General features: G+C 38.6%; 1 protein-coding gene across 6 annotated transcripts in view; it reads left to right on the plus strand.

Annotated features, from left to right (window-relative positions):
• The window catches only part of Tmlhe (trimethyllysine hydroxylase, epsilon), a 113,359-nt gene that overhangs the window by 61,114 nt on the left and 27,949 nt on the right, over positions 1 to 24,296 (plus strand). For 3 of the 6 annotated variants that reach the window (XM_042268775.2, XM_042268778.2, XM_076562258.1), the window contains one exon: positions 7,754 to 7,935. The exons of 1 other annotated variant lie outside the window; for it this stretch is intronic. In XM_042268775.2, the coding sequence (XP_042124709.1) occupies positions 7,755 to 7,935 (181 nt within the window). In that variant the 5' untranslated portion in view covers position 7,754. Of the gene's footprint in view, positions 1 to 5,842; positions 5,960 to 7,753; positions 7,936 to 24,296 lie in introns of all 6 variants that reach the window. 2 more of the 6 variants (XM_076562257.1, XM_076562259.1) reach the window with 1 other exon arrangement.

The raw sequence follows: 24,296 nt of genomic DNA on the forward strand, positions 1-24,296 counted from the left end.
CAGTACTGTGTTGGACACTGTGGTAGTTTGAACGTAATTGACCCCTATAATCTCATAGGTAGTGGCACTATTAGGAGGTGTGGCTTTTTTGGAGTGGGTATGGCCTTGTTGGAGGAAGTGTGCCACTGTGGGCCAGGCTTTGAGGTTTCTTATGCTCAGGATACTGCCCAGTGTTTCAGTTGACTTCCTGTTGCCTACTCCAGCACATCTGCCTGCATGCTTCCATGTTCCTCATCATGATGATAATGGACTGAACCTCTGAAACTGTAAGTGAGCCACCCCAATTAAATGTTTTCTTCATAAGAGTTGCTGTGGTCATGGTGTCTCTTCACAGTAATGAGAACCCTAACTAAGACAGACATAATGGATTCTTAGCTAGTAATTCATCTACTCCCATCATAAAATTATTTTGTGCCCTTGTGATTGAGACTCTATTTTATGCTTGAGGGTCCTTTACACACTACTGTAAGCTTGCTGGTCATAAATTGCTTTAGGTTATTCTTGTCTGGCATATCTGTATCTTTATTTTAAAAGTAGATTTATGAAGAGAATCAACACAGAGGAATATGTACTTGATGCTTCCAAGTGAAGTCAATAGTCCAGTGAGGCCTTTGGCTCATTCTCAACAGATGGAGCAACTGATTTTTGTGTGTTTTTAGAGGCTCCTTTCAAGATAAAATGACTCCTAAGGACAACATTCTCAACTGGCCTTGATAACCAAAAAGAAAAAAATGGTTAATTTTGGTCATCTTCATGGCCTTAAGCACCAAACATGAAATTATAACCAAAGATGAAAATGACTGGTTTTTTTTTTAGCAGTTCATGAGATCACAAACCTGTATGAGGTAATATTTAGGCAATATTTTCTCATTGAGGATTTTCTTCTTGATATGGAAGATGCTGCTCAGATATAGAACATTATGACCTTGCAGCCAAGAGAGACGTTCCTACTATTGTTTTAACTTAAAAGTCAAATGATGGCTAAATCTACCCTCTCTCTCCTCCTCTAGAAGTTACCTGAGAAAGATTTCACACTGATACTAGCCACTCCAACAGCTATCAAAATGCCTGAAAACTAATCCTGAGTTTATCACTCAGGAGCCCAGCTTTGGAGACCAAAGAAAAACCCTTGAGAAGAGTCCCATGAATAGATGTTTTGAGCCCATCAAGAGATGCTGATGAACTTTAATTCTGACATTTTAAAATGTCCTTTCTTTGGGCCTCTCTTGGTTCTCTGCATAGGATTTAGAATGCTAATAACCTGTTTTTCTCTTATAAAGGAAAACAGTTAATTGAGACCAACTTATAGTTAAGAGTTTTAAAAGTCCATTATCATCATGACAGGAAGCATGGTGTCATGCAGGCAGACATGGCCCTGGAGAGGTAGCTGAGAGTTTTACATATGGATCAGCAGGCAGCAGGAAGAGACATTGAGCCACTAGGCTGTGGCTCTCCCTTTTCTTTGCAGCCTGTTGGCCACCAGTCCACAAGGACAAGGGGCAGAAGTAATGACAGAAAGCCTTGGACAGCCTGTGAACATGACAGAGACAACTCTCTGGGAGACAACTTAGGTGAATCTGCTCAGCTTTATCCCAGAGTATAGGGAATATATAGGATTGGGAATAGTAACTAGGGAATCACCTAATTTGCATTAAACAGCACACTCCTATCATAAAGCTCCTAGTACAAGTCTTAGTTATCATATGTGGAAGCATAGTCCTATCCTAATGTTCCTAGCACAATGTCTAATTACCATATAGGCAACGGGGGGGGGGGGGGGGGGGGGAGAAAAGCTTCTGCAGAGAAATGCATCCAAGATCACACTATAGAGAAGTCAGGGATCTGGGCCTAGAGACAGTCTCCAAATAAGGTCAGGTAGAGAACAGGGTGCCTTCCCCCAGGGGGAGGGAGTAGTCCATGTTGCTGAGCTCAGAGAGAGTTGCCAGGCCATGGTAGACTGCAACCTCCAACCAGCAGGGCCTTCCAGCACTAGGCCTGGCTTGAGCTTTTGAAACCTCAGTGCAGCCCCCATGCCCCAGTGGCACACTTCCTTCAACACAACCATACCTACTCCATCAAGGCCACACCTTCTAATAGTGCCTTTTCTCATGGGCCTATAGGGGCCATTTTTATTCAAACCACCACATTCCACTACTAGCCTCCATAGGCTTGTAGCCATACCATAATGCAAAATGCATTTAGTACAACTTCAAAAGTTCCTATAGTCTATAACTTGTTTAAACTCTCAAACTTGTTTAAAAGTGTGAAGTTCAAAGTCTCTTCTGAGATTCATGTAATCTCTTAACTGTAACCCCTGTGCAATCAAAATGAAAAAAACAGATCATATATGTCCATCATATAATGGCATAGGATATATATTACTGTTCCAAAATGGAGGAAAGGAAACATAGTGAAGAAATACTGGACCAAAGCAAAACCAAAAACCAGCTGGGCAGATTTCAAACTCAGCATCTCCATGTCTGATGTCAAAATGCTCTTCAGATATCAGACTCCTTTCAGCTTTGTTGACTGCAACACACTTCTCTCTCTCTTGGCCTGGTTCCACTCCCTGTTAGCAGCTTTCCTCAACAGGCATTTCACGGCTCTGGCATCTTCCACAATTCAGGGTCTCCAAGGCAATCCAGGCTTCAACTTCACAGGAATGCTAATAACTCTTGTCTTTACTTTCTTATATCTCTTTACAGGCACCAGCCAAGGACTTCCTTTCCACCCTACATCTGACAGTTATTCAAATAAAACCACTGATGAACATTCAAGGTCCCTTGGATAGACCCACTGCAGGAGTACCAAAACTGCTGCACCTGACAACCCTACTCAGCTTTAAAAGGCCATGTAGATCATGACCCCAATTCCCTAATGGCAACTAAGGTTACTTCTTCAGAGGAAAGAATGATGAGGACAGGAGATTAAAAAAAAAAAAAAAAAAAACAGGACAGACAGTTTAGGTGTAGGGGCTCCAATTCATGCCCTTGGCCATAAACTAAAATTGTCCTTGGTCCCGTACTACTGGATGCCAGAATTGCTGAAGTATTTGTGGGCTCTGATCCCTTGTCTGACTCCTAATTGATTTCAGGGTTACTTCTTTAGATGAGGAGAATGATGAGAAGAGGAGACAGAAACTGGTCTGGTAGGGTAAGGACCTCAAAGCAGCAGTTCCAAAAATGCCCTTACTGGAAAAATGCCAGAAGAGGGTTCTAATTCTTGGTGTTTTTTTTGTTGTTGTTGTTGTTGTTGTTTGTTTGTTTGTTTGTTTTATCTCCTAAGTGAGTACTTTTGCCTAAAGCTTCCATGTGACTACATGAGAGGAGGCACCTAAACACCTTGCTGGGACAACTGGACTAATCAGCTCATACCCCTCCCCATACTTCATCCTTGTTTCTGCCATCAGTCCTTTTCAAAAAGGCCCCAGCAGCTTGATAGTATCCTATCTCCTAGGACCCCTCCTCTTATGCAAGAGCCCTGTTCTCTATAAACATTCTTCCCTCCCTCTTTCCTGCCTTCTTTTACTCCTACTTATGAATCTATAATAAACTTTCCTATTTATATGAAACTCAAAAAATACGGTTTTTCAATATTGCAATCTTGATAGGCAATTGTTTACTTCTAAGGATTGGCTATACCATTCCATGCTTTCCTGGATTTTAGCATTGCTGATGAGATGTATACTATTCTAATGTGCTTGCCTTGTAGATGAATAAGTGCTTTTCTTTGTTTTCTATTATAGCCTTTAATGTTACAGATTTGCTTTGTATTTTTGACATCTTGACTATAATATGTCATAGAAAGACCTTTCTCTGGTTATGACTATTTGGGATTATAAATGCATCTTGTTTTTGGATGTCCCTTTCATTCTCTAGATTTGTTTTTCTATTATTTCATTGGATGGATTTTGGATGCCTTTGGTTTTTTTATGCACGCACATATACGCACATGTAAAGGTCAGAGAACAACTTGCAGGAATCTCTTGCTAACATGTATGTCCTGAGGATCAAACTCAGGTCTTCAGATTTGGCAATAAATGCCTTTACACACTGCACCATCTTACTGGCCCTACATTTAATTCTTAAAATTGCGTTTTACTTATTTTATGTGTATGTGTACATGTACATATGCCACAACATGTATGTGGAGGTCAGAAGATAACTTGAGAAAGTTAATTCTTTCCTTCCACCATGTGGATCTTAGAGATCAAACTCAGCTGAGTCATTTTGTCCTCCTGCATTTAGTTTTTTGTCTAGGAAATTCTGCTAAACATTGAAGGAAGGAATATGGGGGATGAAGAGTTGGCTCAGTACTTAAGAGCACTGGCTACCCTTTCAGAGGACCCAGGTGCAGTTCCCAAAACCCACATGACAACTCACAAACATCTGTAACTCCAATTCTAGAGGATCTGATGGTCTCTTTTGGCTTCTATATGTACTGCATGCATATTATGATGCACAGTACAGGCAATACATATACAAAATGCTAATACCTATACAATAAAAATAAATAAAATCTCAAAAAAATAGGAAGAAACATTACCAATATTTTGCATAACTTTTTAAATAAAGCTAGAGAGATAACACTTAATAATTTATTTTGTGAAATCAATATTTTGATAAAATGCCTGATAAACATGCCTCACATATCTGCATACAAGGTACACATATGTCGCTAGAGTTTTCCGCCTTGCCCACAGTCAGGACAAATCTTTGTCACCCGCCAGTCCCACAGCCGCTCAGACCCAACTAAGTAAACACAGAGACTTATATTGCTTACAAACTGTATGGCCGTGGCAGGCTTCTTGCTAACTGTGCTTATAGCTTAAATTAGTCCATTTCCATAAATCTATACCTTGCCACGTGGCTGGTGGCCTACCGGCATCTTCACATGCTGCTGGTCATGGCGGCGGCTGGTAGTCAGTCCTTCTGCCTTCCTGTCCTTTTATTTCTCCTCTCTGTTAGTCCCGCCTATCCTTCCTGCCTAGCCACAGCTGATCAGGTTTTATTTATTGATCAATCAGAACAACTTGACATACAGACCATCCCCCAGCACAGCCAAGTGCAGACCATCTCAGACACCTGCACTCAGGCCCATGGTCCTAATCATCCTCTATGCGGACCTGCTGGGTAACGCCACAAAGAACCCAAGAAGAGCTCCCACAGGACATACAGAACATCCCATAGCACACATACATGCATACAGGTAGAAGATTCATGCACATAAAGTAAAATAAATAATTCTAAATTGTAGATGAATTTCTAAACAGTCTTATTAAATAAAAAACACAGAGCCATTTCTCTGATCTCTATGGCTTTCACCCCGGTATATGGCTCTGTGTTTCTTATTTAATAAGTCTGTTTAGAAATTCGTCTACACTAAATATTTTATTTTATTTTACAATACTATTCAGTTCTACATAACAGCCACAGATTTCCTTGTTCTCCCCCTTCCTGCCCCCCTCCTCTTCCCCCCAGCCGACATCCCATTCCTACCTCCTCCAGAGCAAGGCCTCCCCTGAGGACTGAGATCGACCTGATAGACTCAGTCCAGGCAGGTCCAGTCCCCTCCTCCCAGATTGAGCCAAGCGTCCCTGTATAAGTCCCAGGTTTCAAACAGCTATCTCATGCAGCGAGCCCAGGACCTGGTACCACTGCCTAGATGCCTCCCAAACAGATCAAGCCAATCAACTGTCTCACCTATTCAGAGGGCCTGATCCAGTTGGGGGCCCCTCAGCCTTTGGTTCATAGTTCATGTGTTTCCATTCGTTTGGCTATTTGTCCCTGTGCTTTATCCAACCTTGGTTTCAACAATTCTCGCTCTCTTTCTCACTAATTAGACTCCCAGTGCTCCACCCGGGGCCTAGTCGTGGATGTCTGCATCCAGATTCCTCAGTCCTTGGATGGGGTTTCTGGCACAACTATTAGCGTGTTTGGCCATCCCATCACCAGAGTAGGTCAGTTCTGGCTGTCTCTCAACCATTGCCAGCAGTCTTTTGTGGGGGTATCTGTGGATTTCTGTGGGCCTCTTTAGCACTTTGTTTCTTCCTTTTCTCATGTGGTCTTCATTTACCATGGTCTCCTATTCCTTGTTCTCCCTCTCTGTTCTTGATCCACTCTCCCCATACTTATTCAATATAGTACTTGAAGTTCGCCTACACTAAATTTTAAAATAATCCAAAAATAAAATTTTATTTAAAAATGAAACAGGATAAGCCATGTATTCCTGTTTAGTATTGTACTTGAATTCCTAACTCTAATATATATATAATTTACAAGAATACAAGAAGCAGAAATATGAGGCACAAAGTTTAGAAAGCAGGATATAAAACTGTTGTTCATACATGTCATCCCTTATATAGGAAATCCTAAGAAATCTCCAAAAACAGTTACTAGAAGAAAAAGTGATTTTAGCAAGGTCAAAATACAAAAATCTGTTGTATTTTATATATACTATCAACTGCAAATTCAAATTCCTAAATGCTCTTGTAGTAGCATAAAAAACAACTTATTAATTAATTTAATAAAAGTTCTGAGGGCTCCCAAGTCCACAGTGGAAGGGCAATATCTCGTGAAGGTCTTCTTGTTCTATCATCACATGGCAGAAGGCATTATATATTGAAGAAAACAAGAGAAATGGAAATATGGTGCCAACATTTCCTCTTTCCTAAGTGACCTGGTTGTGTTGGTAACTTTTCTCATTGCTATGACAAAATATCTGACAGAACAACTTTTAAAAGGAAGGATTTATTTTGGCTAATGGTTTGAGGTAGCCCATCGTGATAGGGAAGGCTTGGCAAAAGTAGCAACTAATTGTAACTTTGATATCAGGAGCAAGCAAGCAGAGAGAGATGAATTCTGGTATATATAATATATAATAATATAGATGCACTCTCTCTATATATATAATTAATATATGTTAATATTTATTGGACAAAATGAATGAATTTACAGCTGCTTAAGAGTGGATTTGGAAGGACTTATTTTTATATTGCAGGGTGTATTTGAGTAAAAACTAAGTATTATACTGTGGGTTAGGATTTTTTCTTTGAAGAGACAGCAAATATTTTAGACTTTACAAATCACATATTAACTTAATCTGCATTCCTTTTTTGTGTTTTCAACATTTTAAAAATAGAAAATCCATCTCTCATTTATGGGGCCCATCATAGATAATACCTGTTTGCAGGAGGTAAGAAACAAGAAACAGAGAAGAAAATAAATATAAGCCATATGTATATCAATAGAGCCCTTTCATTATTCTCCTCTTTGCTCTCATCCACAAAAGCTCAATAAATTTAACTTTAGTTACCAACTTCGTAGCCTCTTATTTCACAATCCTCCCAAGAAATCACTAAATTCTTTTGAGTCTCTAGCTATGGGCTTTTTATGTTATTAGTTTCATCCCATAAATCAGCATAAAATTCAGTCCCTATTATCAAACCCACATACATATATACACAAGTCCACTCAAAATTAGCATTTTGTTTTTAGTAACTTTACTACTTATTTGTCAGATCATTAAATAAGTTCACATCAAGAGCCACATAGATTTATCTTGGTTACATGGCTTTCTCCCTCTCTTCCCATACAACAAATTTAAAAAACTGTGCTTTTCAGATATCTGGTTTGTCTAATTGAGATCATTAAACCTATTGTTTTATAATACTTATAGCTATAGTTATCATTGTAGCATTATTTCCATGGCCTCGTAAAATTATGTTATATTGTTACTCTCTCTTGTCTTCTAGGATGTGGTGCCATAAGTTGTTGCACCTACAAAGCAGGCTCCAGAATTTGATGAAGAGAGGAGACATAGGTCAAGCTCTTCATCTGTCCAACTTTAAAAGTTTATTTTCATTATCCATCCATTGGTGCCATACAGCTTCCAAGTCTGTGAATTGTACTTGGCACCAACGTGAAGATCATTTGGGTAAGAGATGTGTGAGGAAATACTATTATTTTTTAATTATGGTAAAAATAGATAACATAAAATATACCATATTAACCATTTAAATACACAACTCAATACTATTAAATGTTTGTTTTTGTTGTACCACAAAAAATACTTTTTGTGTAGTTTGAGCATGCTTTCAGTAGAGTTGAAATGTTATCTGGAGACTTATCTCCAAGATTATTGTAGAAATCACAAGAAAGACAAAATCCCAGGCAACACTAAAATCCCAGCTTAGTAACAGATAACTATGCAGTGCTCCAGCCACACTCCATACCCTATATCATTCTAGGAAAAAAAGAAAGCCTCAATATTCATGGAAAAGTGTTTAAAGCACATAGACTAGGAATATTACAACCACAGAAAGTACTACAAGGTAAAGGAGTAGAGAGAGCTTTGCCTCTTGTATTGATTCCTAAGGCTCCTGAAAGGATTTCAAACTGGATAGTGTCAGAACACAGTCCAAGAATGGAGTCGTGTAAGGGAAATTCTGAGTGCTTGTGAGAAAACTCCAAGAAAACAAAAGTCTTGTGACCTCAGTTTGTTCAAAAGCACAGAATTGTTCTTGGAATGTGCTTTTGTGCCCCTACCAGGTGTAGTGAATAGGTATGAGTTTATTTCAGCTGTTGTTACTCATCCACCTCTATGGAAAAAAAAAAGTTTTTGCCACATGTGGCTTGTCCTTGTAATTGTATACTTTGCTCAGGTGAGCCTTCTTAACCCTCAGAGTATAAATTATCTGATGTTCTGAATAAAGTTGGCTTTTGCATAAGACTTTAGAGCACCTCATTTTTAGGCCCACTCTCCCAGGTTGACATGGCTAACTAGAGCAGTAAACAGATCGAATGAAACATGGAAATATATTTTCTCACAATTTTAAGGGTCTTTGGAAAACCACAGTATTGGAAAGGCTGCACTCCTTTCAAAGTTCTAGGAGAGAATTTCCTTTACCTAACCTATTCTGTTTTCTTTCACTTGCCAGCAATTCTTGGCTTTTTGGTTTGTTTGCTTGCTTGCTTATAAAAGCATCACTTCAATCCTTGCTTCCATCTTCATATAGTTCTGTACATTATTTTGAAGTCAGCCTCTTCTTATAATGATGGCAATTATTATAACTTTTTAAACTTGACTATATCTGCAATGACTATAGATGCTCCAAAGATGTATTTATTCTGTCTTCTCAAGTTTCTTTTGTCAACATTTTATAGTTTTGAATACAGAGATGCTACTTTGTTGGTTAAATTGATTTCTAAGTATTTTATTTTAGGAGCTAATATGAATGAAATATTTTTCCTGACTTTTTTGTAGCTAATCAGCATCAAGCTAATTTTCTTGATGTTGGTAATTTGTTTCTTTTCCCTTTTATCTTGATTAACATGGCTAAAGATTTATCAGTTTGATTTCTTTCAAGGAAGTCATTTTTGGGTTCATAGAGTTTCTTGTCTCCCATTTTCAATCTGTTTCTTGCCAATTTTTGACTGCTCATTAAGTTTAATTTGCTCTTGTCCTATTTCTTAATGTTATAACTTAGGCTATTAATTTTAGACCTTTTTTTCTACTGTATGTATTTATTGTAATATATTTCCTTCTAACCACTACTTTAATGCTTTCTAAATTTTTTTGTTAACTGTATACTCATTTTCATTTAGTTCAGAATGTTTTTATTTTACTTGAAACTGTTAAATAGTATATTTAAATGCCTATAGCTTAATTTCTAAGTGCATGGAACTTTTGTATTTTTCTGCTATTTAATTCTAGTTAATTCTATTATACTGAGAAAACATTCTGTCTTTAGATTCCTTTAACCTTTTTTGAGCTTTGTTTTATATCTCAGAATGTGGTCTATCTTGGGGGATTTTTATGTGTACTTTAGAACAATGGCTCTCTATTCCACTGGTCAATTTGTCTATTTTTATAGCAGTTATATATACTGTGTTGATTACTGTAGCTTTGTAATGTCTTTTGAAATTAGGTGGTATGATGTCTCTACTTTTGTTCTTTCTGGCCAAGATTGTTTTGACTATTTGGAGGTCTTAAGTTGAAATATTTCTTCTAAGATCATAAACAAGACAGAAAGGTCACAGTTGCTGTTTCTATTGAATATAGGACTAGAAATCCAAACCAGGGTAATTAGATGAAAAAGAGAAATGAAGGTATGATTTTGAATATAGAAAACCATGAGGGTTCCACACAAATACTGAATAACTAATACATTAACTAAGGCTGTAGGATATATATATATCCTATATATATATATTATATATATATCCATATATAATGAGCAATTGGAGAGTGCAAAACTTTCAGTGTATGTATCATAGTTCTGAGATTGAGAATCCCTGGAATAGGTTATAGGCATCCCAACTGTTATTCAAAAGTCATTCTTAAAAAACTTTAAACCATCAATGTTTATGCCCTTTGCCAATAGATATATGTGTTAATTGAGTCACATTAAATATTCATATTTACAAATCTCTCACAGTTTTTACGTTCTCATTTTCTCATGTCTTCTTTGTGCCTGCACAATGCTTCATTTTCTTCCAGGGACAAGTAGAATACACTTGCAATTTTCCATCTTTTTTTCAGTGTGCATACAGACTTGCAGAAGTATGCATCTTTCCAAACATAAAATGCACATTGGAGCTTTTCAAGACCCTTTATAACTACCTCATTCTCTGGTTCACCTTGTTAGATTTCTGGGTATTCTTTTAGTGTGTTTCTTGCCTCCACAAAACCCAGGGCATGAGCTTCTCTGAACTGTAGTTAGACACTTTTCTCTGTCCTGCCCCAGTCCCACAGTCCTACAGCAGCTTTTAAAATAATCACTCAGAAGCTTAATAATTACAAATCGTTTAGTCTATGGCTCAGGCTTATTGCTAGCTAGCTATTACACATTAAATTAACCCATTTCTATTCATCTATATTTTGCCATATGGCTGCGGCATTACCGGTCTGCTGTGTTCCTTGGGCAGCTGGATGGTATCTGCTCTGACTCCTCCCTCCTCCCTGGCTCTTTCTTTGAATTTCCTGCTTGGCTATAGCCTGTCTTGCCATAGGCCAGAGCAGCTTCTTTATTAACCAATGGTAGCAGCACATATTCACAGCATACATAAAGACCATCCCACAGCATTTCCCCTTTTCTGTCTAATCAAAAAGGAAGGTTTTCATTTTAACATAGTAAAATTACATATAACAAAACAGTTATCAAGCAAGAATTACAGTTATAATATTTAGTCTATTTGTATTTAGTAAAATTAAAGAAAATACTCTATCATCTATCCTATATTTGTAAGTCTAAAGTTTCATGTCTAATTCACCTTTTATTGTAACCAAGGAAAACTGTAATTATAACTATCTTGTTTTCAACTCCAGCAAAGACCCCAGAAGGATATTATCTGAGTAAACCAGAAGTGCATTGCAAGCAACTTCCAAAATTCTAGAAATGACAGAGACATCTGGCTGCCTGGACAGTCACCCAAAGTTCCTCTGTAATGTTGGGGCATCCACTTTTGGCTATAGGTGTAGAATATCTGACAGACCATTTTCAGAAGCAGAATATTTTGAAAGACCATTATTGCCCTGTCTTGGCAGGGTTCAGCAGTCACTTTTCCTTGTGTGTTGATAAATAATTAATATCAAGCCTCTTGGTGAGTATTATAATAATGGCAGCTGTGGTACTGAGCAGGACTGGGCAACTTTCGGCTACACTGAACTCTTTTCCAAATCAAGTTAGTTCACATTGACAGCATAGTTGCTGGTTTTCTTGGTTTGTCTACTCTTACAGATATACAGATAATGGAGCTAGAGTAGGAATAAGGAATGTCTAAAACAGTAGATATTTTCTTGAACAAATGTTTCTTTTTAAAATAAATTTTATTGTGTATATTTAATGTAAGTAACATGGTATTATGGGATACATGTAGACAATAAAATGATTATTAAGCAAATTAACATTTATAAACTATTATTAACTATACTCACATTGTACATTAAATTTATAGTCTCGATCATCCTACTCCTCTGCTACTGTGTATCTCCTGATCTATATTTCCTATTTCTCCCCAGTTGTCTTTTTCCCAGTAGCTACTTCTTTATCCTCTATCTCTGTATAGTTGAATTTTTTATTTTCCACATAATATGTGAAATCAAACCACATTTTTCATTCCATACTTGACTTATTTCATTAAGCATTATATCCTGTAGAGCCATCTGTTGTGGCAAATGGCAGGATTTCCTTAGTTGTCTGCCTGTCTATCTATGTATCTATCTATGCATCTACATATGTATGTATGTATGTACGTATCTATCTATCATCTATCTATCTATCTATCTATCTATCTATCTATCTATCTATCTATCATTTTTAAGGCATTGTATCACTTTGTAGTCAAAGCTAACCCAGCACTCATTATGTAGCTTTGGTTGGCCTCAAACTCAAGATCCTTTTGTCTCAGCTTCCTGAGTGCCAGGATTACAGACCCATGCCTTAGAGAGTTAGCTCTGATGAAGAAGAAAAGTGACAGTTGGAGGCAATGAGGACTTAGCTAACTGTGCTGGCTAGTTTGATGTCAACTTGATGTAAGCTAGAATCATTAGCGAGAAGGGAAACTCAATTGAGAAAATGTCTCCTTAAGGGCTGTAGGCAAGCATGTAGGGCATTTTCTTAATTAATGATTAACAGTGAACCCAGCTCATTGTGGGTGGTGCCACCTCTGGGCTGGTGGTCCTGGATTCTGTAAGTAAGCAGGCAAACCAGTAAGCGGCACTCCTCCATGGCCTCTGCATTAGCTCCTGTCTCCAGGTTCCTGCCCTGTTTGAGATCCTGTCCTGATATCCTTTAATGATAAACAGTAATGTGAAAGTGAGCCAAATAAACCCTTTCCTCCCTAAGTTGCTTTGGCCATGGTATTTCATCACAGCAATGATAATCCTAAGAAAGAAACTGGTACCAGGAGTGAAGTGTTGTTATGACAGACTTGACCATGTAAGTTTGGGGAGGATTGTAAAAGTACTTTGGATCTTTGGACTAGAAAATCCATTGAGTGTTGAGATTTCAGTGGGCTGTTCTGTAGGAGTCTTTAAGATAAAGAATGTTGAGTGTAGTCCAAACAATGAAAGCCTGGCTTTAAAGTTTCAGATAAAAGCAAAGACTCTATCAGGCCATTTGTGTAAAGAATCTGGTGTTTGGTCAGCTGCAGCTGAAGAATTGGCTGTGATTAGGAAGAGACCAGCATCATTGAGGTTAAGACTTCTTGGAAGTATTATCACAGGGTCTGCATACAGGATCTGTGTTCCAGAGGAGAACAAGGTTTTACCTTGTGCTAGTAGCCAAACTTGATAGTTTAAGAGTCACCCAGATGGTACTGGCTGTGAAGGCATGAGGGGTCATGGAGAGAAGCTCTGAGTGACAGGGCTGTAGTCCCTGATAGAGCCCAGGAGGGGCTATTGGCAAAAATGCAGCCCAGTTGCTGCAACAGACCCCAGAATTTTGAAGATGCCAATACTATGGGATGACCACCAATAACAACAGCAGTAGTGAAGAGGAGCCAGCCAGAGACTATAAAACAAGCTGTGTGCACTACACAGGGTGAAGCTAGAGAAATGACCCAAGGCCTTTGGAGGAGTCTAGAAGATCATGAGTGGATCCCAGATATTGGATGTTGAATTATTTATACTGTTGGAGTTTGACTGAACTTTTAAAGAGAGTTTGGAATTTCACAGAAACTTTGGATTTTAAAAGAGACTGGATATTTTATAGACAATTTTTAAGTGTTTAATTTTTAAATATTATAGGACTTTTAAAATTTGGAATATTTATATTAATGTGTAATCTTGGGGATAAACAAGAAAGGAAAGGCCTTGCCTTAACAGTGATGGAGTGTAATATGGATCATACGGTAGACTTATTTTTGGCTTATTTGAGAATTCTCTATACTGATTTCTAGAGCAGCTGCAGTAGTTTGCAATTCTACCAACAGTGAATGAGGGTTTCTCTTTCCCCACATCCTCACCAGCATTTGTTGTTCATTGTTTTGTTGATCTTTGTCATTCTGGCTGGGGTAAGATGAAATACCAAAGCTGTTTTAATTTGCATTGCCATAATTTCTAGGAAGGATGAACACTTTTTGAGATACTGCTTAGCCATTTTTATTTTTTTGAAAACTCTGTTCACCCTTTGATCTACAATGGTGTCCTGCCTGCAAGATATGGTGGCATAAATCTTGTAGGACTAACCAACCAATATCTGATTTGATTTAAGGCCCACTCCACAAGATAGACCCATAACCAACAATGCTGCGATGACCAAGAAGCTGAGACTAGATAGCCCAGGACCTAGGGCAAAACCAAATATTATTCTTCTACTAAAAAAACATAGCAATAAAATGACTCCTAATGACATTCTGCTATACTCAAAGATAAGTGTGCTGTGGGGTATTCTGTATGTTAAATGTGTTGCTATGATCAGTTAATAAATAAACCACTGATTGGCCAGTAGCCAGGCAGAAAGTATTCTGGGAAGTGGAAGGTTGAGGCAGGGAGACCCGCCACCATGACAAGCAACATGTAAAAGATACCGGTAAACCACAAGCCATGTGGCAACTTATAGATTAATAGAAATGGGTTAATTTAAGATATAAGAACTAGATAACAAGAAGCCTGCTGCGGCCATACAGTTTGTAAGCAATATAAGTCTCTGTGTGTTTACTCGATTGGGTCTGAGTGGCTGTGGGACTGGCGGGTTGAGAGAGATTTATCCTGACCGTGGGCCAGGCAGGACTGGAAAACTCTAGCTACATAAGTGCCTTGCGCAAATACCATCAGAGAAGCTTTAAGAGCCAGAGGGGATGGAGAACGCCAAGAAAACAAATCCCTCTAATGATCAAAACACATATGAACTCAAAGAGACTGAGTCAGCATGGATCCTGTATGGGTCTGCATCAGGTCCTTTATGTATATATTATGGCTTCCTTTCAGAAGAGGAGACAGAAAGAGTGTAAGTCTTGTATAATATTAGGGGAACCAGCCTCAATATTATACATCCCAAGGGCTCAGGAGAGAGAACTACTAACGGCGAGGACTATTTTCAGGAAATAGAATCTCAGCACATTGAGCTCTATAGTCCACTTGCTTTAATTCCTCTGGCATAACATCATTTATACACAGCTTCAGTTCTGTTCTCATGTCTAGCTCCTTTCTTGCCTGATTTCTCTATATTTATCTACTGTCCCCTCTAGGTTCTATCTTAATTCCTTCATATAGTTCTGTCCCTTCTAGGTTCTCATCTATCTAATTCTTTCCCCTATCAGCTCCTTTCCCGTCTCCTTCTCTCTCATCTGGCTCTTCCTCATCTTGTTCTTCCCCATCTGGCTCTTCCTCATCTTCCATCTCATTCCTCTAGTCCTCTCTTTTAGCCCTTCAATCTAGTTCTTCCCCATCTCAGTTCGTTCCTCTCAAGTTCTTGTGCCCTGGAAGTCCCGGTATATAAAGGGAGGGCCCGAGCTAAATTGTGTAAAGCTATTACTTAACGTCCACCTCTCCTAGGCGGTGTCTCCTTGTGGAATTTACCGTAAGTCAGGAGACTTGCATGTGGGCTGTTATTGTTAGTCCACCTGGGACTAACCTGGATGCCCACCTGGGTGGTGTTTCCTGTAGTCTTTGAAAGTGGCTAAGGGAGATAATCTGATTCCAGAGAAAGCCTTTCTTGAGGCTGTTCTCCAAATACCTGGAATGTGTATGTCCAAAGAGTGATCAATCTACACTGTTAGTCCTTCTTAGGGGAAAGTCAATTGGAAAAACTATGAAGGCACACATGATTTTCATAACAGCATTCAGCTGATATATAACAAGCCAAGTAACACCAAAAACTCCTTGGGATTTGGCTTCCTCTGGAGGAATTCCCTGATCCCTCCAGGTAGTGACTTTGCCATAACCAGCTGAGTTATTATGATATATTCCTGCGGCCTGCAGCATGTAAGAGCCAGAGGAGATGGAGGATACCAAGGTAATAGGGCCCTCTAAATTAACAGGATTGACACACATATGAACTCACAGAGACTGGGGCAGCATGCACAGGGCCTGCACGGGTCCATACCAGATGGGGTCCTACAGTTGAAAGGAGAAGTGGACACATGCCCTCATTCCTAACCCTGAAGCAGTCGCCAACTGATAACCATTGGCAAATAAGAAATTAGTTTTCTCTAAAGGAGTCTCACTGGGGGAAACAAACTACTCTTAAGGGTAGGCTGCATGCCCAGCAGTAGAGGGTCAACAGAAAATGAACTCAATGGCATCTTTAGAGATTTTTTTTGTCTCATAATGTCATGTCAGGGATTTTTAATTTTTTTTTATTTTTATTTTACTTATGTTTTTCCTCTATCTTTTTACCCCATGGGTCTTTTGTGTATATATTATGGCTTCCAGTTTGGTGTTTTTATGGGATTCCTGAGTGTACAAGTGAGTAAGTCTCTGCATCTGTATACATTTCTTGTGTCTTTTCTTAGGCTCTTTTCCTTCTGTTTGTTTTGTCCTATTCTGATGAGTTAGTTTTTGTTTTACCTTATTTATCTTATCTTAATAATAATTTTTATTATTATTCCTTAGAAGCCTGTTTGTTTTCTAATGACAGACAGAAAGAGGGTGGGCTGGATGGGAGAAGTGGTGAGAGGGAGGAGCAGGGGGAGGGGAAACCATAATAAGGATATATTATGTGAGAAAAAAATCTATTTTCAATAAATGGGGAAAAAGGATTAGAAAACAAAAGCTAGAAGTATTGAAAAGACGTGAATAGTCTGCATGAAACAGAGGGGGACCACACTGGCCTGGAGAAAGAGTCAGAAAGAGAAAACACAGAAGTATGCCATGCTTGGAGCCCAGCAGCTTCTACACTACAAGGAAAGATTGAGTTCTTGTGCTATCTTTTTTACTTAGTCCTTATAACTTCAAATTAATTGGAGTAGTTTTCTTTTACTTCTTAAACAAAAGCTTTATTGCTTTTACTGTTGTTTTTAAAGCTTCTCATCATTTAATTTTAATACATTTTAATTAAAATAGAATTGTACCACTTTTTCCCTTCTCTTTTCTCACTCCAAGTACTCCCAGGTGCCCTCCCTCCAATACCTCTCTCATCCCCCACTCTCAAATTGATGGCTTCTTTTTCTTTGATTATTATTATTATATGTATACATATATATGTATGTATGAATATATAAATACAACCCTGAAAAAAAACTCTCTATTCAGATCCATAGCCCATTGTTTTACTTGGGTTCTTTGTTTTCTTCACTTTTTGTAGTTCTTTCCACATTCTGGATATTTACCCACTGTCAGATGTATAGCTGGCAAAAATTCTCCCCCATTTTATGGGATTCCCCTTTATTCAATTAATTATTTCCTTAGTTGTACTTTTTTAGTTTTGTGAGGTCCCAGTTGTCAATTGTTGGCCTTAATTCCTGGGCAAATGGAGTCCTATTCAGAAAGACCTCCCCTACACCTATGTCAATTAGGGTACTGCTTATATTTTCTTCTAACAGTTTCAGTGTTTCAGGTTTCACATTGAGGTCTTTGATCCACTTGGAGTTAGATTTGATGCACAGTGATGGATATGGGTCTGATGTCATTCTTTTACAGTATACCTCTAATTTTTCCAGCATCATTTTGTTGAAAATGCTGTCTTTCCCATGGTATATGTTTTTTTGCCCCTCTGTCAATATCAGATGGCTATAATTACATATACCCATGTTGGAGTCTTCTATTTTGTTCCATTGGTCTATGTGTGTGTGTGTGTGTGTGTGTGTGCCAGTACCATGCTGTTTTTATACTCTGTAATATCTCTTGAGATCTGGGATGGAAATCTCTCCAGCATTTTGCTGTTGTTGTTATTGTTGTTTTGTGTGGGAGCCCGTTCTGGGGTTCCTCGTGGCTTTACCCAGCAGGTCCGAATAGAGGATGATCAGGACCACGAGCCTGAGTGCAGGTGTTTGAGATGGTCTGCACTTGGCTGTGCTGGGGGAGGAGGTCTTTTGCTCCACCCCTTGGCGTCTCTATAAAAACCCTGGACCAGAGACAGTCCGGGCCCGTTGGAATAGGTTCCAGGCCCTCTCGAGGCTATCCTTTATTTTCTATCTGTTTATCTCCGCAACATTCTCCGCTATAAATCCTTCTATCTAATATTTCCTGCTGCTCGCACTCAAGAAAACTCTGGGAAGCTGTGGGGGTTGTGGGTAAACGCCCCACAGAATGGCGCCGTGAACAGGGACTAAAGAAAAAAAGGGACTAAAGAAAAAAAGGGACTAAAGAAAAAAAGGGACTAAAGAAAGGGGAAAAAAAGGGACTAAAGAAAGGGGGAAAAAAGGGACTAAAGAAAGGGGAAAAAAGGGACTAAAAAAAGGGGAAAAAAGGGACTAAAGAAAAAAAGGGACAAAAAAAGGGGGGACTAAAGACAAATGAACAGGGACTTAAGACAAAGTAATAGGGACTAAAGATAAAGGAAAATAGTTTTATTACAGAGTTTTTGGTGAAAGTGCTGAGTCAGCCCTGCCAGTGGAAAGGCATGCCGGTGTTATGGAATATATATATTTTTATATATATATTTTTTGGGAAGGCAGGGGTTTTATCCTCGAGAGAAAAGGAAAGCGGACTGGAAGGATGTCCGATGCTGCAGCGAAATTCTCTTCTGTCAAAATTTTCTATCTTCTATCCCTTTCTCAATTTCTATCTGTGATAAGTATAAGATATAGGGTAGTAATATAGTTTAGGAAAAACTTAGAAGTATAAGATTATGTAGGAAAAAATAAGTAAGGCAACTAGACAGAAAAACTCAATTTTCTAACTTTGGGGGCTTTGAAAGCAAACTGGGGAAAAAATCTTTCTTTGGGCTTTTCGGGTAGTAAAAAAAGCTCTTCTTTGAGCTTATGGGGAAGAAAAAGTTTCCTATGGAAGCTTTTGACCTGGGGACAGCTGAAAAGCCAAATCCAAGCATCAGGAGAAAGTAATTTCTCCCTGAAGCAAAAATGGGAGTGTAAGAAGTCAAAGTTTAAAGTTGGGAAGTTTTGGGAAAAGTTGGTCTTTCTCCTGGGGGTAAAAAAAAATCTTTCTCTTAAACTATAAAGCTTTTCTTGAAAAAATTCGGGGGAAAAAATCTCTCTAAAAAGCCTTAATCTTTCTCTCTTAAGAAAAACTAAAGCCTCTAACCTCTCTCAGAAAGAGGAGAGTAGAATCACCTGAAGATATTAGTATGGGGACCACCTGTGATTAGCTCTAAGGGAAAACAACAAACCTCTTAAGACAGCAAAACCTCTAAGTTCTTTCAAGCTTTAAAAATCATCCCTGCAATGCAGGAGGCAAGGACAAGTTTCTAAAAACCCCTTCTAAGCTCTGTCTCTTCAAGCTAGTAAAAGACAGTGGGTCAGAGTACCCTGAGGGAAACGCTTGGGGAGAGTGTGGGGAAAGAGCTACAGAGAGCCCAAAGAGGCAGGAAACTTTACCTGAGAAAAGCAGAAAAACCCAAGCTTTTCAGTTACAGCCGAGCTGAGGCAGCAAAGGTTTTGAGTGAGCATTTCAGAATGAAAAGGTGCTCCTAATCTTCCTAAAGCAAAGATCCCCTGAAGCAATGCAAACTGTTAGCATTGTATCCTCGCTTCTGACCAAAAACCCAGAGGTGACTGGCCAGTGTCTCTGAGTTGGAGTGCATTTCGGGGATACTAGGGTTCCTGCAGTGGTAAACTTCCTGGAGTGCACAGCTGAGGCAGGAAGGTGCAGGACCCAGGGGAAGATTACTAATGAACAAACAAAGCTAAAGCCGGTGGGAACGGCACAGTTGTCCACTTTCCTACAAGTCCCGGGTTGAAAGGTCCACAACTACAAAAAGAAATCTGAGAAAAAGCTTTCCTATCAGAGAAAGGACCTTTCTGGGAAAACAGTAAAGCTGAACTGTGTCTGAAGCAGTCATGCTGCCGAGTCAGAACGCTGTCTGGGGAAAGAGCCCAGCCAGGGCAGAACAGACCTATCCAGGAGTAAAGTTTTCTTTTCTGTCAGAGAAAGCACCTCCTTGAGAAAAGCTTTGTTTCAACTGACTCCCGATGAGATGAGATGAGATGAGATGAGATGAGATGAGGGAGTGTTGCCCTGAGGGGTGATTGCCTCTGGCATAAGCTCTGTCCTTGAGCACCCAGACAAGCAAAGACAACCCACTGGGGGACTGGGCCAGGTGAAGGCCTGATGAGGCAAAACACCTGTCCTAATGGGAGTTGAGAAATGGCAAAAACCTCCGTTGTTAGATTTTCAGTCTGTACGCAAACCACACAGACCCTGAAAACAGAAACGGACAAAAAGCCCCTACCTTCAGTAGCAGGGAAAGCCACCGCTCTAGTGTCGGAAACTGTTTTCTGGGGTAGAGGGGATAAACTGAGACCAAACTGGGAACTGTTTGGGAGAAAGACTCTGAAGAAACATAAGGGACAGATTCCTCCCCAGAAAATGCATGACCTGACAAAGCTGCTAGAGTTTGAGGCAGATTCAGGGGGAGAAAAAAAAGCCCCTACCTCCAAAGGCAGCTAGCAGAGGTACAGAGCCACAGATAGATACCTGAAGCTCTGCATCTGGGGGGGAAGGAACAAGCAAAATGAGAATAAGATCAGTGGGAGAAAATCTCTGAAGGAGCTATGGAAAAGCTGTTGTAAATGATCTTGTTTTTCACTGACTGGCTAAGACAAACACAAGCCCCGAGGAAAGTTGCTATCAGAAATGCCAGCCTCAATGCGTGCTAACGAGGCAGGTGCGGTTCTGATTCGGGGGCCAGTGTCTGATGAAGGAGAGACACCTGTTGAAGCCAGCTGAGGAGAAACCAGAAACCTCCCAATGTCCCATAGCTGAAAATGTAAAGTGCTTGTTCAAATCTCCCGTTGCAAAAGCAAAAAACTTTGTTCAAACCTCCCGGGCAAGAATTTGTAAGCAAGTCTAGTAAAAGAGAACCAGTTGACTCTCAGACCGGAAAAGAAACATGGGAAGTGACTGATATAAGGAAACTGATATGTAAGGGAATGATATATGGGACTGATATTATTATGGACTGATATAAGGGAAATGCATTCTGGGAAATGTAGTTTTTCCGCTAAAGATGGCGACATTGCCCTGAAACACTTTTGTCAGCTCTAAAATTAAAATACAGCTTTTAAAAATAAGGAGGAAAATCGTCTAAGAGTTTGGGTGTCAGTTCCAATGAAAAATTGAAAGAATATGGAACTAGGTGCTTCGCGATTTGGGGCTCCGTTGGTAAAATGCCTTATTTAGCCTAATAGCTGTGCAAAGTTTTTACGGTAATTGGATGACAAAAAAGCTACCTATAAGAGCAAACGAGTCACTTTAAAATCCTTAAAATACCACATAATAGCTGTTCAGTTTTTAGCAAAGAGCTTTACAGCAGCTAAATATGATAACTTCACCCTCAGCATAAAGTTTTTCAGTAGAACAAACCAAAAGTACTGCTGTGATAGAAACGTTTGTTTGAATTGAAGTTCTTAGGGGAACTACTATGAATTTGGGTGAAGGGACAGCCTCTAGTTAAAAACCGTTTACCGCTGACAGTGCATCTCTGCCGGTCCGGAAAGGCTGAGAGAACTGGCAACTTTGGGATGTGGCTTTGTCCTGAGAATGTTACAATCCCCTAGCAACAAGTATCACAACTCTATAACGACAACACTCACTAAATCCCAGTGCTTTATAACAAAGCTGACTATAAACTCTAAACTTGAGAAATGATGTACGTACTTCCTGTCTAGTTAAGAGAATTTTTCTGATAGAGATGGTGATAATAATTAAGAGTAAGAAGTAGAGAGACGAATATAAGATATGTGAGTTTGTAAAATTCTGTCTTGTTAGATCTGTGTTAAGAAATCTTTAGGTGTTTGCTAAGTTAGATATATGCTAATGGTAGCCTATATAAGTTTGTAAAATAGATCAATAGAGTTCCTTTAAGAATATAAGCTTGTAAGAAGTATCTAAGGTAGTCTTAAGACATGTAGTAATAAGCTTGTAAGATGCTAATTGTAAATGTAAATTTAAATAAGAAATAAGATAAGTATATAAGAATTAATAGGAAATATATTTGCTAAAGTAGTTCTATAAAGTATAAATAAGTAGATGTTAATATGTTGTATGTGAGTTTGTAAAAATGTGTAAATGTTGAATATGAGTCTAAATGCTTTGCAAGGCAAAAAAATGTTATATGTGAGTTTGTGAAAAAGTGTAAATGTTAAGTGTGAGTCTATTAATGTATATGGTGAAAACACCTGAGACACAGGAGATAGTGTCCTAGTAGACTGCAAAGTAGGCAGTCTAAATGATTTCAAAAGCTCCAGAAGCCGCTAAGAAGCTAAGAATGGCGGACGCCAGAACCAGCACAAGGCATCCGCAGCTGAGATCCGTGGAATATCAACGCAGCACAGAAAAACCTGAGCTAACAGCAAAAACGGTGCGGTTTAAAATCTGTTCAAACAGATAAGTTTGGGTTCCTCTAACTAGGTTTGAGACTGTTTTAAAAATTATAAAGAAAAGGAGGAGTTATGAGATTGAATTATGTTCGCAGAAACCTATTGATATTAATGCACCCTGGTTTTGTGGAGTTAAGAAAATGTTTAAGTTTGATGTGAATACATCGAAGTTTTTCCTATGTTCTGTTAACAAGAAAATTCAAATGAGTGAGTTAAAGTTGTAAGACGGAGAAAATTGTTAACTATATATAGCATCATATATGCTAATTCTAATGGTTCTGTTAAGAGTTTGCTTTGAGGTATAAGATTGAGAGAATTGTGACTATGTATAGCAATATTTATGTTAACCTGTTAATGGTAATGATGAAGCTAAGGGATTCTTTAAGTTTGTAGTTGCCTTAAGAGTTTTGGTTTAGAAAGGGCTTGAGGCAGCTAAGACTGCTGTAGTCACCTTGGACCTAATTCAAAAGAGAAATGCCATCTATATCATCCTCTACTCCCATACTGGGAGGTGTAACAGCTATGGAGATTGCTGTAAGCCATTAATAGTTATTTTTTTATATATTAAGAAGGGGGGACCTGTGGGAGCCCGTTCTGGGGTTCCTCGTGGCTTTACCCAGCAGGTCCGAATAGAGGATGATCAGGACCACGAGCCTGAGTGCAGGTGTTTGAGATGGTCTGCACTTGGCTGTGCTGGGGGAGGAGGTCTTTTGCTCCACCCCTTGGCGTCTCTATAAAAACCCTGGACCAGAGACAGTCCGGGCCCGTTGGAATAGGTTCCAGGCCCTCTCGAGGCTATCCTTTATTTTCTATCTGTTTATCTCCGCAACATTCTCCGCTATAAATCCTTCTATCTAATATTTCCTGCTGCTCGCACTCAAGAAAACTCTGGGAAGCTGTGGGGGTTGTGGGTAAACGCCCCACAGTTTTGTTTTGTTATTTTGCTCAGGATAGCTTTGATTATCTGGGATCTTTTGTGGTTCTATACGAATTTTAGGATTTTTTTCTATTTCTATGAAGACTGCTGTGGGATTTTGATTGGAACTGTATTGAATCTACAATAACTTGTTTTTGGTAGAATGGTCATTTTCACAATATTGAGTCTACCAGTCTATGAACATGGAAGGTCTTTCCATTTTTCTAGTATCTTCTGCAGTTTCTTTCTTTAGAGATTTAGTTTTCATTGTATATATTTTAACCTATCAGAAGTTGATTTTTTAATAATATGAAGAATTTTCTATTCCCAGATAATTTTTTGTATACCATATTTCCATGTATTTATGGGTCTAGTTTGGAATACCATTTTATTTTCTTGATCTATTCTATACTAATACACTTAAAACTATAATTTTATAATGTGTTTTTATTTTTTTTGGTTGTAAGCCTAGCCAGCTGAGCCATCTCTCCAGCCCTATAATGTGCTTTTATAGCTGGTGTCTTATACCTTCTTTTACAAAATTGTTACTTTCTCATCTTTCAAAATGAGTTTTAGAATTATTTTGTCTAATATATGAAAATTTCTAAGATATAGATTGATATTACATGAAATTTGTCCATTAATTTCTAAGTAAATTTATCTTTACTAGTTTTGAAATTGCCTATCTGTGAACATGGTATTTCTACCTATTGGCTTCCTTCAAATCTTCTAGAATAGTTTAATAGATTTCTTCATATTACTTCTCTACATGTTATTTCCAGTCATATTATAGTTTCTATTGCTTTTGTAAATTTTGCTTCATTTTTACTTTTGCTAAATAGGTAAACTGGTGTATAGGAAAGTCATTAACTTTCTGTTGATTCTAATTTTTTTACTACTTCAACATAACAGAAGAATTGCTACAAAATAGTACAAAA

This window comes from Peromyscus maniculatus, chromosome X, assembly GCF_049852395.1.
Source record: "Peromyscus maniculatus bairdii isolate BWxNUB_F1_BW_parent chromosome X, HU_Pman_BW_mat_3.1, whole genome shotgun sequence".
Lineage (NCBI taxonomy): Eukaryota > Metazoa > Chordata > Mammalia > Rodentia > Cricetidae > Peromyscus > Peromyscus maniculatus.